Here is a 13,237-nt window from a genome sequence, read left to right as displayed (position 1 = left end):
GGATTTCAGTCAACGCAAGGAAACACTGACTCCGCCTTGTTCGTCCCCTGCCACCACAAGCACGAGCCTTCACGCCGCGCCCTCCAACAAGCAGTCGCAATGGGAAAACAGGCCAAGTCGACAAAGAAGTTCGAAAAAAAGCAACTCAAGGGAACAATTGAACGGAGAAAAGAGTTCGCGAAGATCAAACAGCGACACCAGCAGAAGGCAAAAAAGAAACAAAGAGTGGAGAAGAGATCAAAAGCGGCGGAAGAAGATGGGGAGTCCGATGCTGAGGCTAATGGTCAGGAGCAGGCGGACATGAATGAGGATGACTTCTTCCAAGAAGCATTGGACATACCCGAACCCGAGACCAAGACAGTACCGAAGAGCAATGGTGTCAAACGCAAGAGAAATAATCTCGCCGACGACGAAGAAGGCGCAGACACAGAAGGTGACGAAGAAGATGGCGATGAAGCCGGGATCAACATGGCCGCCCTCGCTGAGAAAGATCCCGAGTTCTACAAATATCTGATGGAGAACGATGCCGAGCTGCTGGAATTCGACAAAGACGATGACCTGGCGGCGGTAGATGATCTGAGTGACAACGAACCACCGGCAAAGAAGCAGAAAACCAAGGGTGGTGATGTTGAGGACACTGATGCTCCCGACGACGTGACCTTGGTCATGGTGGAGAAGTGGAAGTCTTCCTTGGCCGAACAATTCTCTATCAGAGCTCTCCGCCAAGTTGTCCTAGCATTTCGTGCAGCGGCGCACGCGGACGACGAAGAAGACAAGGTCTTCAAATACAACATACCTAGCCCCGAGGTGTACCACGAAGTGTTGATGACAGCCCTCAAGCAGGTTCCGCAGGTCCTATCGCACCATCTCCCCGTCAAAGAAGCTGTTACTGGGAAACTGCGCATACCCACCGACTCCCCGAAATTCAAGACTCTAGCACCATTGATCAAATCGCACGCCTCATCCTTGCATTACTTGCTGGGCCACTTGTCGGACACCAAGACTCTGCGGTTGACGTTGGAGTCTTTCGAGCCACTTTTACCATACCTACTTCAATTTCGCAAGTTCCTGAAAGTCATCACAAGAGCAGTTGCATCCATTTGGTCTGACAATTCATCTGATGAGGCAACTCGGATCCAGGCATTTTTGGTCATCCGGCGGCTTATGGTTATCGGTGATGCTGGGATCCGTGAAGCTGTACTAAAGTCGACCTATGAAGGCGTTGTGAAGGGGAGCCGGAACACGACCATCCATACCCTGGCAGGGATCAACCTTATGAAGAACTCTGCGGCCGAGATCTGGGGTATTGACCAGAAAGTCAGCTACACAGCTGGCTTTACTTTCATTCGGCAACTAGCCATCCATCTCCGGGGCAATATCACCAAACCCACAAAGGACTCATACAAGACCATCTACAACTGGCAGTTTGTGCACTCTCTAGACTTCTGGTCTCGGGTTCTGTCGACTCACTGCAACTCGATGCTTGAGACCCAGAATGGCAAGCCTTCACAGCTCCGGCCTCTGATCTATCCAGTCGTACAAGTCACGCTGGGCGCAATGCGACTGATACCCACTTCCACCTACTTCCCACTTCGCTTTCAGCTCATGCGCTCTCTTCTGCGCATTTCACAAGCAACGGAGACCTACATTCCCTTGTCGGCTGCCCTCTTGGAGGTTTTGAACTCGGCAGAGATGAAGAAGCCTGCAAAAGCCGCGACATTGCGACCACTGGACTTTGCTTCCAATATCCGAGCACCGACATCCTATCTGAAGACTAAGGTCTATCAAGATGGTGTGGGCGAGCAAGTTGTTGAACTCCTCTCGGAGTTCTTTGTGCTATGGACCAAGAGTATCACCTACCCTGAACTACAGCTACCAGTAACAGTCCTGCTTAAGCGCTGGATAAAGGCAGCTTCCAAATCCACTGGGAATAGGAACTCCAAGCTCACCCAAGCCGTCGCCCTACTCGTCCAAAAGTCAGAGACAAATGCCAAGTGGATTGAAGAGCGGAGGAACAAGATCAATTTCTCACCCAAAGATAGGACTGAAGTGGAAGCTTTCCTGAAAGATGTGCAGTGGCAAGACACACCACTGGGAGCATTTGTCGTGTCACAAAGGAAGTTGAGAGACGAAAGGCGGAAGGTGCTGGAACAGGGCCGGAAGGAGCAGGAACGGCGCAAAAACACCAAGGACAGTGATGACAGTGATATTGAGATCGCTTGATAGTCAGAGAGTGCCTTGACTCTGGCCCTCGTCACTGGGAATATCGTCCAGTTCATGCAATAGGTGGACAGTTCGACATTTAGTGTGTGGGAAGTAACCATGAAGACTGGTACCAAGGGAATGAACATGTTCAGAGGGACTCCTTTGTCTTACCTTCCTGATTCCTTTCTTCTGGCGGGCAGGGTGACAGGATCCAACCTTAGATACAAAACTTGCCGAGCACTGATGGTTGATGGTTGTTCCTGAGCCGGCTCGAAAGGCTGGGACTTGGGGATGTCGTAGCGCGCACTTTATGTAAAACGGCATCGCCCTGTCTTCAGACTCTTCGGGGTGCCATAGCAAGGCATATACAAAAGCACCTGTACACAGGTGCCACAGTAGCGTGTAGCGTACCGTGCCGTATTTCCAGGCGTTGATCCTGGCACTTCGTGTAGGACCTCGATCTGTGAGCCGAGGTGCAGAGATGCCCCATCTCATCTGTCTACATCATCGTTGACGACATGATCAACGCTCCCATAAAGTTCAGTGGGACTCGGGATAGTCGGAATCTCGCTGTGGAGGACAAATAAGATCTCCTCATTGGTGGCTGGCTCGCCGAGACGTGTTCTTCCGTGCTCCTATTGGCACGTAGTCGAGACTTCTGCTCCAGCCTCACGTCTGATCAAGAACTACGAGTACGAGTAAAGCCTTGATCTTCACCTCCTCGTATCTGCAGAATGCAAACCGATTATCTGAGCCGACACGAGCTTGTCTCTTCTCACTTCTCACCGCCACGTCGGACACGCGTGGCATTAATCTAGACGACCTTGGCCTTCCACGCCGTATCCTGACACATCAGGTGATGTTCACGTCGAGCTCGCATAAGCCTCGCTTCGACAGTCTCAACCCCAAGCGACGCACACCATTTTCAGGCACGCGCGAATCATCGCAGGCGGTTCCCACGTATCCCAGATGTCCACATGGTCCCTTCCGCATGTGGCGGTTGGTGACCATAATTGGACGTCATCCTGACCTTCTGCTGTAGATCGGTCTTTTATTTCATCTAAACTTGCTTTTACACCTTTGAGCTCTGGTGAAATTGTTATACGCGGCACTCGATTGTGGCTAAGCTGAGGGTTTTTTACTTACTTAGTTCTGTCACGACGAGGACTGGAACTATATAACGTGTGCTCTGTTCCACTCCTTACCTCCACGAGAGCAGCATCTAATAATACCGTTGCATGCAATATCCGACATTGTTGCGCCCACTCATATGGTCAACTAGACTACCATAGCATTTTCTCATCACCTGACCGAGAGAGGGGCACTCATTCTTGTTCCACCTACATCCAGCACCAATTCTCAGCCATGGGCGATCGTGGAGGGCGAAGAATGAGCGTTAGCAAGGAGGTTCACCATGACTTCCAGGCACATCGTTCCCAGTATCATCGGACCCGTGCGGCAAACGTAAAGCTTCCAGACCGCATCGACATCGGGACCAGCATTAGCGTGAGTGTTTCGCCCCTCGATACGCCCCATGAGACACCCTAGAAAGCATATGCGATTGACGGTCACATCACCACGACCTTCGGGTCGGGACGGCTTTAGCTTACATTTGTACGCCATAGGAATTCTGGGCCGGCCTCGCAATCGAAAGAGAAAGCGATCGATGTCTCAAGATTGGAATCGCCATCCACGATGGTACCTACGGCATAGACTTCTCTGTACAACGTTTGTCGCTGGAAGAAGAGGAGGAGCATATCAAGAATGGGAACTGCGATTGGGTTGCAGACCATGTTATCGCCGAGCTAGACCGCTATAGACAAGAACACGTGTGCAAGATCCTGGGTGCCGGAGTTATCGCGGAACTCGACGGAGAGAGCCCGACGCTCTGCTCGAGGCTGTGGTCCGAATTGGATGTTGTCCCTATGGTGGTGACCGCGAACCCGGTGCTGCGGTCAGAAAAGGGAAAGGACTTACCGCAGAGAGTGGATGAGACCGCCGACTCGGCGGCTCGAAAATGCCTGGCGTGAGTTACGCCTCGTCCTTGTTGGTCCCTTCTAAGTTTGACTGGCCAGGCTCTACGCTCCGACGAAACAGCCTCGGTTGTCAATCAGCTTCCAGAACGAGGTCCAAGTCGACCTAGGCGGTCTGATCCATCTCACTACCTTGGAGGATTACCAGAATTCTGTTAGAGCGCCTACGTGGAGAGCCGCGCAGAAGTACATCAAGGATGTGGTCGACCGCAAGCTCAGAATCGTCTTTTTCAGTGCCACACCACAAGGTGGCGGAGTGGCTCTGATGCGCCACGCACTCCTCCGGTTCTTGAGACTGCAGGGCGTGGACGTCGAGTGGTGCGCATTTCTTGCTTGACAGAATGAAGAACACGTACTGAACACCTCACAGGTTTGTGCCCAAGCCAAGGCCCGACGTCTTTCGAATCACGAAAACAAACCACAATATCCTACAAGGTGTGGTTCCTCCCGACGTCCGTGCGACCGACGAACAGCTTGGAAAGATCAAGGAATGGATTGTTGACAATGCGGAACGATATTGGGTGAGAGACTCGGGTCCACTCAGTGCGCCCCAGGACGGCGGCGCGGATGTCATCATGATCGACGATCCTCAGATGCCAGAACTCATCCCGATCGCTAAAAGAATTGCACCAGACCGACCCATCATTTTTCGAAGCCACATTGAAGTCAGAGACGACCTGGTGTTGGACGAAGGCAGCGCGGCCCAGCACGTATGGCGGAATATGTGGTCGAGTATCCAGCATGCAGACGTTTTCCTCAGCCACCCGGTCAGATCCTTCGTCCCGCCTGATGTACGCAAGGAGTCACTAGGCTGGCTCCCAGCGACTACGGACTGGTGAGTCTTTTACAGAGACGCAAGGTCGATCGAGGAGCTAATCAGAGACGCAGGCTTGACGGTCTCAACAAACACATGGCTGAATGGGATCTGCGGTACTACTTACATGTCCTTCGACAGGTCTGCCAAAGCCAGAATCTACCTCAGCTCGCCTATCCAGATCGTGGATATTTCACGCAAGTCGCACGATTTGATCCATCCAAAGGCATTCCCGATGTCATCAAAAGTTATGCCAGATTCCGAGAAATGGTGAAAGACAGACCCCAAGACCAAGTACAGCAGTTGGTGATTTGTGGACACGGTTCTATCGACGATCCTGATGCCACCCTAATCTATGACCAGACGATGTCGCTGATCCTCGAGAAATATCCCGACCTGGTCGATGATATTGTGGTGGTCAGACTCGGACCGAGTGATCAGATCTTGAATGCGATCATGTCGTTATGCACGGTGGCGTTTCAACTGTCAACTAGAGAGGGGTTCGAGGTCAAGGTCTCTGAAGCATTGCACAAGGCGAGTATAGTCCGATGTGTACTGAAAAAATGTGCTGACAAAGCCATAGGGCAAACCAATCATTGCCACTCTTGCTGGAGGCATTCCACTCCAGGTTGAAGATGGAAAGAGCGGCTACCTCGTCTCCAGAGGAGATCATGAATCTGTTGCCAAGCACCTGTACGACCTTGTCACGGACAAGGACCTCTACAACCGGATGAGTGAGTACGCAAGAACGCATGTCAGCGATGAAGAGCACACAGTTGGAAATGCCCTCAGCTGGATGTACATGGCGTCGAAGGTCGCTGGTGGAAAATTGCTGAAACCGAATGAGAGGTGGATCAATGATATGGCGAGGGACGAGGCTGGCGAGCCGTACAAAGACGGAGAGCCGCACCTACCACGACACCTTTCGACATGAGCCCCGAATTCGCCGGATCTGCCATGAAGAGGCGTCGATGCAAGGGGCCGGGGATTTCCGCAGTAACCACATACGCGGGGACTAGATTGAACTGGGACATCTTCTCCTCTGTCATTTGTTACTCCCTGTCATGGTGGACGAGCCGGCTGACGGTATGTACCTGGGAAATCGAGCATTGCAGACGAGGGCTACGAAGCAAGACACGAGAAAGATACTCTGGCGTAGAGCTTTGATGCAATTCAGACATTGGTAGCTATCGTGTCGGAACCTCTTCTAGACCTGTTGGAGCGTGCCCTTGATGGAGTCATTCTGCGAACTGAGTGGTGTCCACCAAGTGTCCTTTCCTGCTACAGCCGGCTGCGACTCGGCTCCGCGAATCAAAGGTCGCCATTTGCGGCGTCGCGTCGAGCTGCAATGAGGGCGTGGAGGGACACGGGGGACTCGAGGGGCAGGTCGACGAGGCGTCGTGGTGATGGTCTTGTTTCAATCCGTCACTGTACAGTTTACCCTTGCAACCTTTCAACTCAAATGATTTATTACGAGTTAGCCACAATGACTGGCCACCTACACAGTTCTCCGTACTGCCTGTCGTGACGTGTCCCTCTACTAATCCAGTCGCATTGGCATCCGTCCAGATGGCCAATGGGATCATGAATTCAGACAACGTGCCCGATCAGCGACGATGGGATTCCGCTGCGGCCGATGATTCCTACGTTGTACTCCGTACGAGAACGGAATTAATTACCACCCACACAATAATTCAGTCGCTACGGAGTAATTCGTACTGTGTATGATACTTCCGACTGGATGCGGAGTGTCTACCTGTATTCTCGCCCGCTCCACCCCGCGTCCCAGCGGAATTGGACTTGACCTCCATTTGCAGAATGATATCCAAGCTCTCTTGTTATGTAGCCCTTCGAGAACCCTTCTTTCGTACGACTGCTTCACAAGTATAGTCATCAGGGAACGTGGGCTTGCACTGTCTGCCCTCTCGCTTGATTTGGCCTACACGCCCGGTCTAGACTTATTCAACCTCCCCGGCACCTCAACCGCCTCAGAAATGTATCGCAAACGCAACGGCTCTCTCGGCTTCTCCTTCACGCGCTTCGCCAACGCCGCGGTGCCGAACTTCTTCGCCGACCCGACGCCCTCTTATCACGTCGACTTGACAGGCTACCGCCGCGACATGTGCTACATGCACCAGATCGCGTCTGCGGACCCGTACTCCCTGGACGAGCGATCCTTCTACGTCGCCGGGGTGGTCGACTCGGAGAGCGTCTCCAAGCGAGTGCACGCCAAGCTCAAGAAACATGAAATTCTGCGCGAGGACGGCAGCGTCGACACATTCAAGATTGGACCGCGGTTTCCGCATCAGCTGGCGCTGCTGAATCTCAACAGGCAGAAAGATCTGGTGGGCATGCTATTCTGGTGGGAGGAGGAGTGTCAGCGCTTGCGGAAATTGCAGGCCGAGGAGAAAGAACTCGACAGTTTGATCGAGGAGGCGGAAGGGAAGGTGGCGGCAATGGCCACGGGGACCGAGGATGATAGCCCGGAGAGGTCGTCGGCGGATCTCAAGGGAACGGTGGACCAGTTGAAATTCGCGAGGGAGAGGGTCCGGATGAAGCGGAGGCAGAGACCCAGTCAGCGGGACCCGGATGTCGAGGCGGATAAGGACGATATCTTGGGAGCGTTCCACGGACGGAGTAAGAGCTTGCCGAATCCTATCGTGGGTGCTGGTGTTGGTGATGGAATCGGTGGGGTAAGTGGTACGAATGGAGAAGTCAATCCGGCACAGGGGCAACAGCTGCAACAGCAGCAGCAGCAGCAGCATCAGCAGCAGGATCTGGGGAGACCGCCGCAGTATTTCGCCAGTTCTTGAACGACAGGTATTTCGACAAGGATGGATTAGGAGGCAGCAGCTGCCGTACGACAGGACAGCCGTTTTTGTTGAACAGACCATCCCTGGACAAGACTGGCGGGTGTTTGGCCATTCTGACCGTGCTCTGATCCCTCTACAGTGGTCCCAACACGACGCCACAGGAGAGGGTATCGTCGATGCTCAGGAAACGCAATGCCCTGCCTTGTCTGGGAGGAGGGGATCTCCATGGCCACCCTCCGGGCACTTGCACACTTGGGGCTCGCTACACCCGAGCACGCCCGTTCCGCTCGCCTTGTCAAGAACGTCCGATATTAAGGGCAAACAACCGACTAGCTCCGCCATTGGTATTTCGTCGGACCATGGAAGCATCTGCCAGGCCGTGAAAGGCAGTCGAAACTGGATCCCCACCCCAAAGAAACGACCCGCTCAGCAAGCCATGCAAAGATCTGATGGGAACCGCAACGGGAATTGCCGAGTGAGGGACGAACCTGCTCGCGTCCGTCTCATTGTTCTCCGCTTGTCGCATCCGTGCGCTGGCATGTTTCCTTCGTCATGTGAACCTGGCCAAGTCGATTCGAGCTGACTACGGAATCGGAAATCTGCGCGGTCGGCGTCCACAACCAGTGACGGGTGTATCGGCGTGTGGCTGTCAGGAAAGGTGTAAGTGTGAGCGAGTGAGAGCGAGTGAGAGAGAGCGAGACTCGAGAGTCACCGTAAGACTCGGGACCGAGGCGAACAGTATACAGGGAGTAGACAGCATACTGTACGATTGCGATCTTGCGTCAGTCGTGTCTTGCAGAACCACACTACGTAGCCTACTCGTGTTTCATATGAGACCGAGTCATTCCGCTGCTGCTGTCCACTCCACGCGGGCGAAGTTGAAGGATAAGTAGAAGTTGAAGTCTCGCTTAACCACTATACGAGGAAGCCGGGGTACGAGGTCACCCACAGTGTAAAGGAGTCTAATTACATGTATCCTACATGTGTCCTCCGAGGGCGCGGTCTTTCGTGTTCATGGGCCCACGCATTCTCGTCTTCGTTCTCTCTCCTCTCTCTCCCCCCCCTCCTCTCCCTCATTTCCCCTCCCTCTTCATTCTGGTCTGCTCTAGTCTACTCACTTTCCCTTCCCTTTTTACATTCGCCCTCTCTCATCGCTCCCTTTCCGTCTCCATCGCAATCCCTCCATCTCTCCAAGTTATGCTCTGGCTGTATAATCCTCATGTAGAGACTTCCGTACCCATGACAGCCGAGATCGCGAATCTATTCCCGTTGCTGTTTCGATGAGTGGCAGCTAGATAGGCTTACAAATGCCATGCCCTTGGGCAAGCTTGGATGCGATGACGATTTGTAATTCGAGTGTGAACGAGAATCGGATTGTCTAGAGAGTCTACTCTCTATATGTAACGCAGCCACTGGCTTTCAAGAAGCCGGGTTTCCTTTTCACCTCTGTCGGTGATCTATGCAGAATCCTGACCGTGGAACGCCCGGGCCACAGCGAGACTGACCACGGGATAACTCATGATTCGATCATGCAGCCCGTGCTTCACAATCTGCTCTCGCAAAACGCCACCACTTCCTGTGTACTCGACCTCCCAGCCGCCCGCCCCGAGGATTGATTTCTGTCTGTCCTTCAGGGCTTCGAGATCGTCAAAGGTCAATCCGGCTTCAGGTTCTCGCGCCCCGTTTACTGCGTGCCAGAAAACAACGTCCGAGTGCACCCAGGGGATGTCATAGTCATCCTCTGCATGGATGATGGTGACGTCGTACTTGGTCGTTCTGCCCGCGAGTTTGAGGCCGTCTGCCACACGGACAAAGTCGGCCAGCTTGTCCTTCGAAGGCCATTTGCAGAGGATGAAGGTATTGAACCAAGCGAGGGCCTTGGGCCAGCGAGCCACGGGAGCTAAGAGCGGGATGGTCCCGGCAATCCTGTACGTCTGAGTAAGGAGCTCGACGCTGGCAAACGGGGCCACGAGCACCATGCCCGCGAAGAGCGTGGGCGGAGATTGCTTGGCCAGATGGTGTGCGAGGGATATGCCGACGGCAGTGCCTAGGGATTGGGCAAATATGACCGTTCTTTCCGCGGGGATGCCTGCAGTTTTGAGTGCAAACTCGGCGAGAGTAAGGGCATCAGTCAAAAGGCCGTCCTCGGATGGCCACCCAGTACTAGAACCAAAACCGCGGTAGTCAATGGCCAGTATGTGGACGTTTGGGGCACTCGCAGACAAGGCGCGGTAGCTCTGCGGTCGCCAGCCTGATCCCAGAGTTCCCCCGGCCCCATGGAAATAGAGTACCAGCCGAGCTGTCGGGTCGTCTGTGAGGAGCTTGAAGCCGACTCTGCTCGTGATATCGTGGCAAAGCCCTGCCGGCTCGTCTCTTAATGCCTTTTCATTCCGGCGATAAGCCTCGAGTGGTAGGATATGCCACGCATGCAGAGTCTCGCCATCGGGGGTTTTGAGCTGAAAGGGTGTGACCTGGTTCCGCAGGAAACCCCAGTGTTCCGGGACGTTGACATCTTTGAACCAGGTCAAAGTGACCCCGTGAAGGTATATGGCGTGGTCTTGGAGGGCGGGAATGGTCAAGAGGCCGAGGAAGGCAAGATATAAGCCGGCGCCTGCGGCCGCGGTGATGAGAAGAGGTCGAAAGATTGCCGAGACAAACGTCATCGTCGCGGCGTCGGATAATCAGAACTTTGACAAGACCTCAACTGTAAAGAGCGACCATGGACCTTCAGATAATGGAAGGCGCGCCACTGTTCGGGGTTGAGATGCTGTCCAAGAGTCCAGTATCGACCCCTGAGCAAGTCGCAGCCGCTACAGAAGGACAATCAAAGATTACGCGCCGCACTGCACACTCCCTCGATGTTGTGTTCATCCCCGCCCCACGCGCCACTCCAAAAATCGTCTGGGGTCTCAGCCACGCGCTTAGAGGAGAGCACACATCCCAGCAGCCATCCAGCCTCTGCAGCAGCTCCCTGAACTTTGTGAAACAGCGATCGCGTCTACTTGTGGAGCATGGCGATTCGCGCCCGGGGATCTGGCAAGATATGGCGACAACACCGGCACCCATCGTGCCGTATGCCCTGGCAAAGGCTGAACACTAACTATGCCTGGCACGGAGGGATTTCCTAAGACTCGTGAAAGCGACTTTCATGGCCGATTCATGATTCAGGGTGGCAGGCCGGGGGCATAGAACCCGCATGCTCTGGCCATGTTTGACCCCCGTTGACCCTACATACAGTACCTACGCATGTCGCCGGAAGTGGTTCGCTTGCTTGAGAGGAACGGCGACTGTTTCGACCTCAGGTCCACAAACCTGGGAAGGACAGGGCCAACGTTAGCTGTGCTTACAGCAGATTGCCCATTCCCAAGTCTCCTAAGTTCAACTCCTGCGGTGCCCACTTACTCCCCAGCTATCATTTTCCCTCCTTTGGGACTCTCTCCCTGTGAACTTTAATACGCTGTCAAAATATACATACAATTGCCTCAAATGCCCAGGTATGCTCGTGGGAGAAAGTGTCTCGGAGGACAATGGGCTGGGACATCACGTATCCTGTTCCTCATAAGCTTACTCTTCTTCCCATCCATCTGCCAGGCCCACTACAACCATACCGACGGAGCACCAGTTGCCGAGTATACGAATACTACCAACTCGAGCACTGCTTTCACCTCCTCTACAAGAGTGAAAACTTGGGTGAGCCAGCCGGACTACCGAGGGACATTTGACATTATCTGGACGTCGCTTGTGACCATCTTCATCAGCACATATAGCATGTTGTGCCTCAATGTCCCAGCTCCGAAGGATACTTTCGCAACGAGGACACGGCGTCGCCTCCTATGGATGGCTCTAGGCATTCTTGGCCCGGAATTCCCTCTTACGTACGCCGCGGGCCAGTGGAGTCGAGCGAAACAGTCTGTGGTAGCTTTCAAGACGTACAACCACGAGGATTGGCACATGCGACAGGCTTTCTTTGCGGATATGGGGGGATTCGTCTTTCACGCTCGAGATGGCGAACCTTTCCCACTCAATGCGACGCAGTTACACTGGCTCGTCGTCAACAATTTCGTTGAGTACCCGGCTATCACTCGCCGCGAGATCTGGGACAAGTCTAAACAAGACACCTTTACCAAGGTCGTCACCGCGTTCCAGATCAGCTATTTAATCATACAGTGTGTTGCTCGAGCAACCCAGCGCCTCGCCATTACCACGCTGGAACTCAATGCTCTTGCCATTGTTGTCTGTTCACTTATGACTTCCTGCTTCTGGCTCCACAAACCTGCAGACGTCCAAATCCCGATTCCGATCCACTCCTCTCATTCTCTGGCTGAAATTACACTCAATCGAGAATGGAGCTTGACGCCGCTTGATTTCGTGGATGAGAACGGTCCCGGTTATTCAGTGAACATACAGCCGTTTATGAAGATGCCGGTCATTCCCGCAGAAAGACCTATCCAGCGTATCCCAAATGACAGATTCCCGATGAATCCTTATGGTATTCAGGAATACTTTCTGTGCTTTGCGACTCTGCTTTTCACCGCTATCCATGTCGCAGGCTGGAGCTTCGACTTTCCCACTCCCATCGAGCGCCTACTTTGGCGTATCAGCTCACTTTTGCTGTTCGGAATCACTGCGGCGTTTTGGGTGTTCGAGACAGCGGCATCCTGGACTCGCCTCGGTCGCTGGAAGACACTCTACCTGTTCATTTTCAATCGCAAGGCCTTGCCACAACACAGAATGCGCCTAGCAGCAAGGACTGCTACAATCAAGAGAAAATCAAAGCAGTTGCCGTTGCCATGGGAGTTTGCAACGATAACGCCGCTGGCTATAATTTATGGCCTTGCGAGGTTTTATCTACTTGCGGAAGCCTTTGCGGAGTTGAGAGATCTGGAAGGGACTGCGTATGTCAACATCAATTGGACCAACTTTCTCCCACATGTGTGATACGACGACGGATCTCCCGAAGAGCTGGAAGCTAAAAGTCCTTGGCAGCTTATCACCAATCTGCGGGCTGTCGCAGATGGACCGACTTCAGAGAGACGGCTTAGGCTTCGTTGCTTGCCTGAGATAGACAGCTCCTGCAGTAAGTCGATCTCAAAGCCAGGGTGTCACTCATGGTAGGAGTGCGAGCATCTTGGAGCCACAAGACGGAGGTCAAGGCCAATGCAGGGTTATCCACAACTGCTGTCAAGTGTCAGCGCTGCTCCTTTCGACTAACCGGTAAGGGTCAGGTCTCCAGTCACAATGCTCGAGTAGGGGTATGGGGGATACGACACAGGGGCGAGGTATAGCAGACGGCTAGGTGTGACAAGATACTCAAAGGTGGGTCTGAGTAGATGACATGAGTTGGCTACGAAAGAGTGTAACTAGACTGTCTG

The 13,237-nt window shown here is 53.5% G+C and overlaps 5 protein-coding genes across 5 annotated transcripts; 4 read left to right on the top strand and 1 right to left on the bottom strand.

The window, feature by feature from the left end:
• Nucleotides 1-99: 99 nt before the first annotated feature.
• G647_08656 (uncharacterized protein) lies at nucleotides 100-2,223 on the top strand (the record flags this gene model as incomplete). Its single annotated transcript, XM_008732964.1, has 1 exon — nucleotides 100-2,223. The coding sequence occupies one exon, from the start codon at nucleotides 100-102 to the stop codon at nucleotides 2,221-2,223; it is 2,124 nt and encodes a 707-aa protein (XP_008731186.1).
• A 1,347-nt stretch (nucleotides 2,224-3,570) lies between these two features.
• G647_08655 (uncharacterized protein) lies at nucleotides 3,571-5,986 on the top strand (the record flags this gene model as incomplete). Its single annotated transcript, XM_008732963.1, has 6 exons — nucleotides 3,571-3,711; nucleotides 3,831-4,231; nucleotides 4,281-4,556; nucleotides 4,609-5,073; nucleotides 5,127-5,595; nucleotides 5,636-5,986. 6 exons carry the CDS (start codon nucleotides 3,571-3,573, stop codon nucleotides 5,984-5,986), a joined length of 2,103 nt encoding a protein of 700 aa, XP_008731185.1.
• Nucleotides 5,987-7,046: 1,060 nt separating this feature from the next.
• On the top strand, nucleotides 7,047-7,865 carry G647_08654 (uncharacterized protein; the record flags this gene model as incomplete). Its single annotated transcript, XM_008732962.1, has 1 exon — nucleotides 7,047-7,865. The coding sequence occupies one exon, from the start codon at nucleotides 7,047-7,049 to the stop codon at nucleotides 7,863-7,865; it is 819 nt and encodes a 272-aa protein (XP_008731184.1).
• A 1,457-nt stretch (nucleotides 7,866-9,322) lies between these two features.
• G647_08653 (uncharacterized protein) lies at nucleotides 9,323-10,528 on the bottom strand (the record flags this gene model as incomplete). The annotated part of the gene is made up of 1 exon (XM_008732961.1): nucleotides 9,323-10,528. One exon carries the CDS (start codon nucleotides 10,526-10,528, stop codon nucleotides 9,323-9,325), a length of 1,206 nt encoding a protein of 401 aa, XP_008731183.1.
• An 823-nt stretch (nucleotides 10,529-11,351) lies between these two features.
• Nucleotides 11,352-12,799, top strand: G647_08652 (uncharacterized protein; the record flags this gene model as incomplete). The annotated part of the gene is made up of 1 exon (XM_008732960.1): nucleotides 11,352-12,799. A coding segment is annotated over one exon (1,446 nt), but the record flags the coding sequence as incomplete, so codon positions are not given.
• Nucleotides 12,800-13,237: the final 438 nt, after the last annotated feature.

This window comes from Cladophialophora carrionii (assembly GCF_000365165.1).
Source record: "Cladophialophora carrionii CBS 160.54 unplaced genomic scaffold supercont1.8, whole genome shotgun sequence".
Classification (NCBI taxonomy): domain Eukaryota; kingdom Fungi; phylum Ascomycota; class Eurotiomycetes; order Chaetothyriales; family Herpotrichiellaceae; genus Cladophialophora; species Cladophialophora carrionii.
The sequence above is the reverse complement of the archived record's forward strand: the minus strand, read 5'-3'. Positions and strand labels throughout refer to the sequence as shown.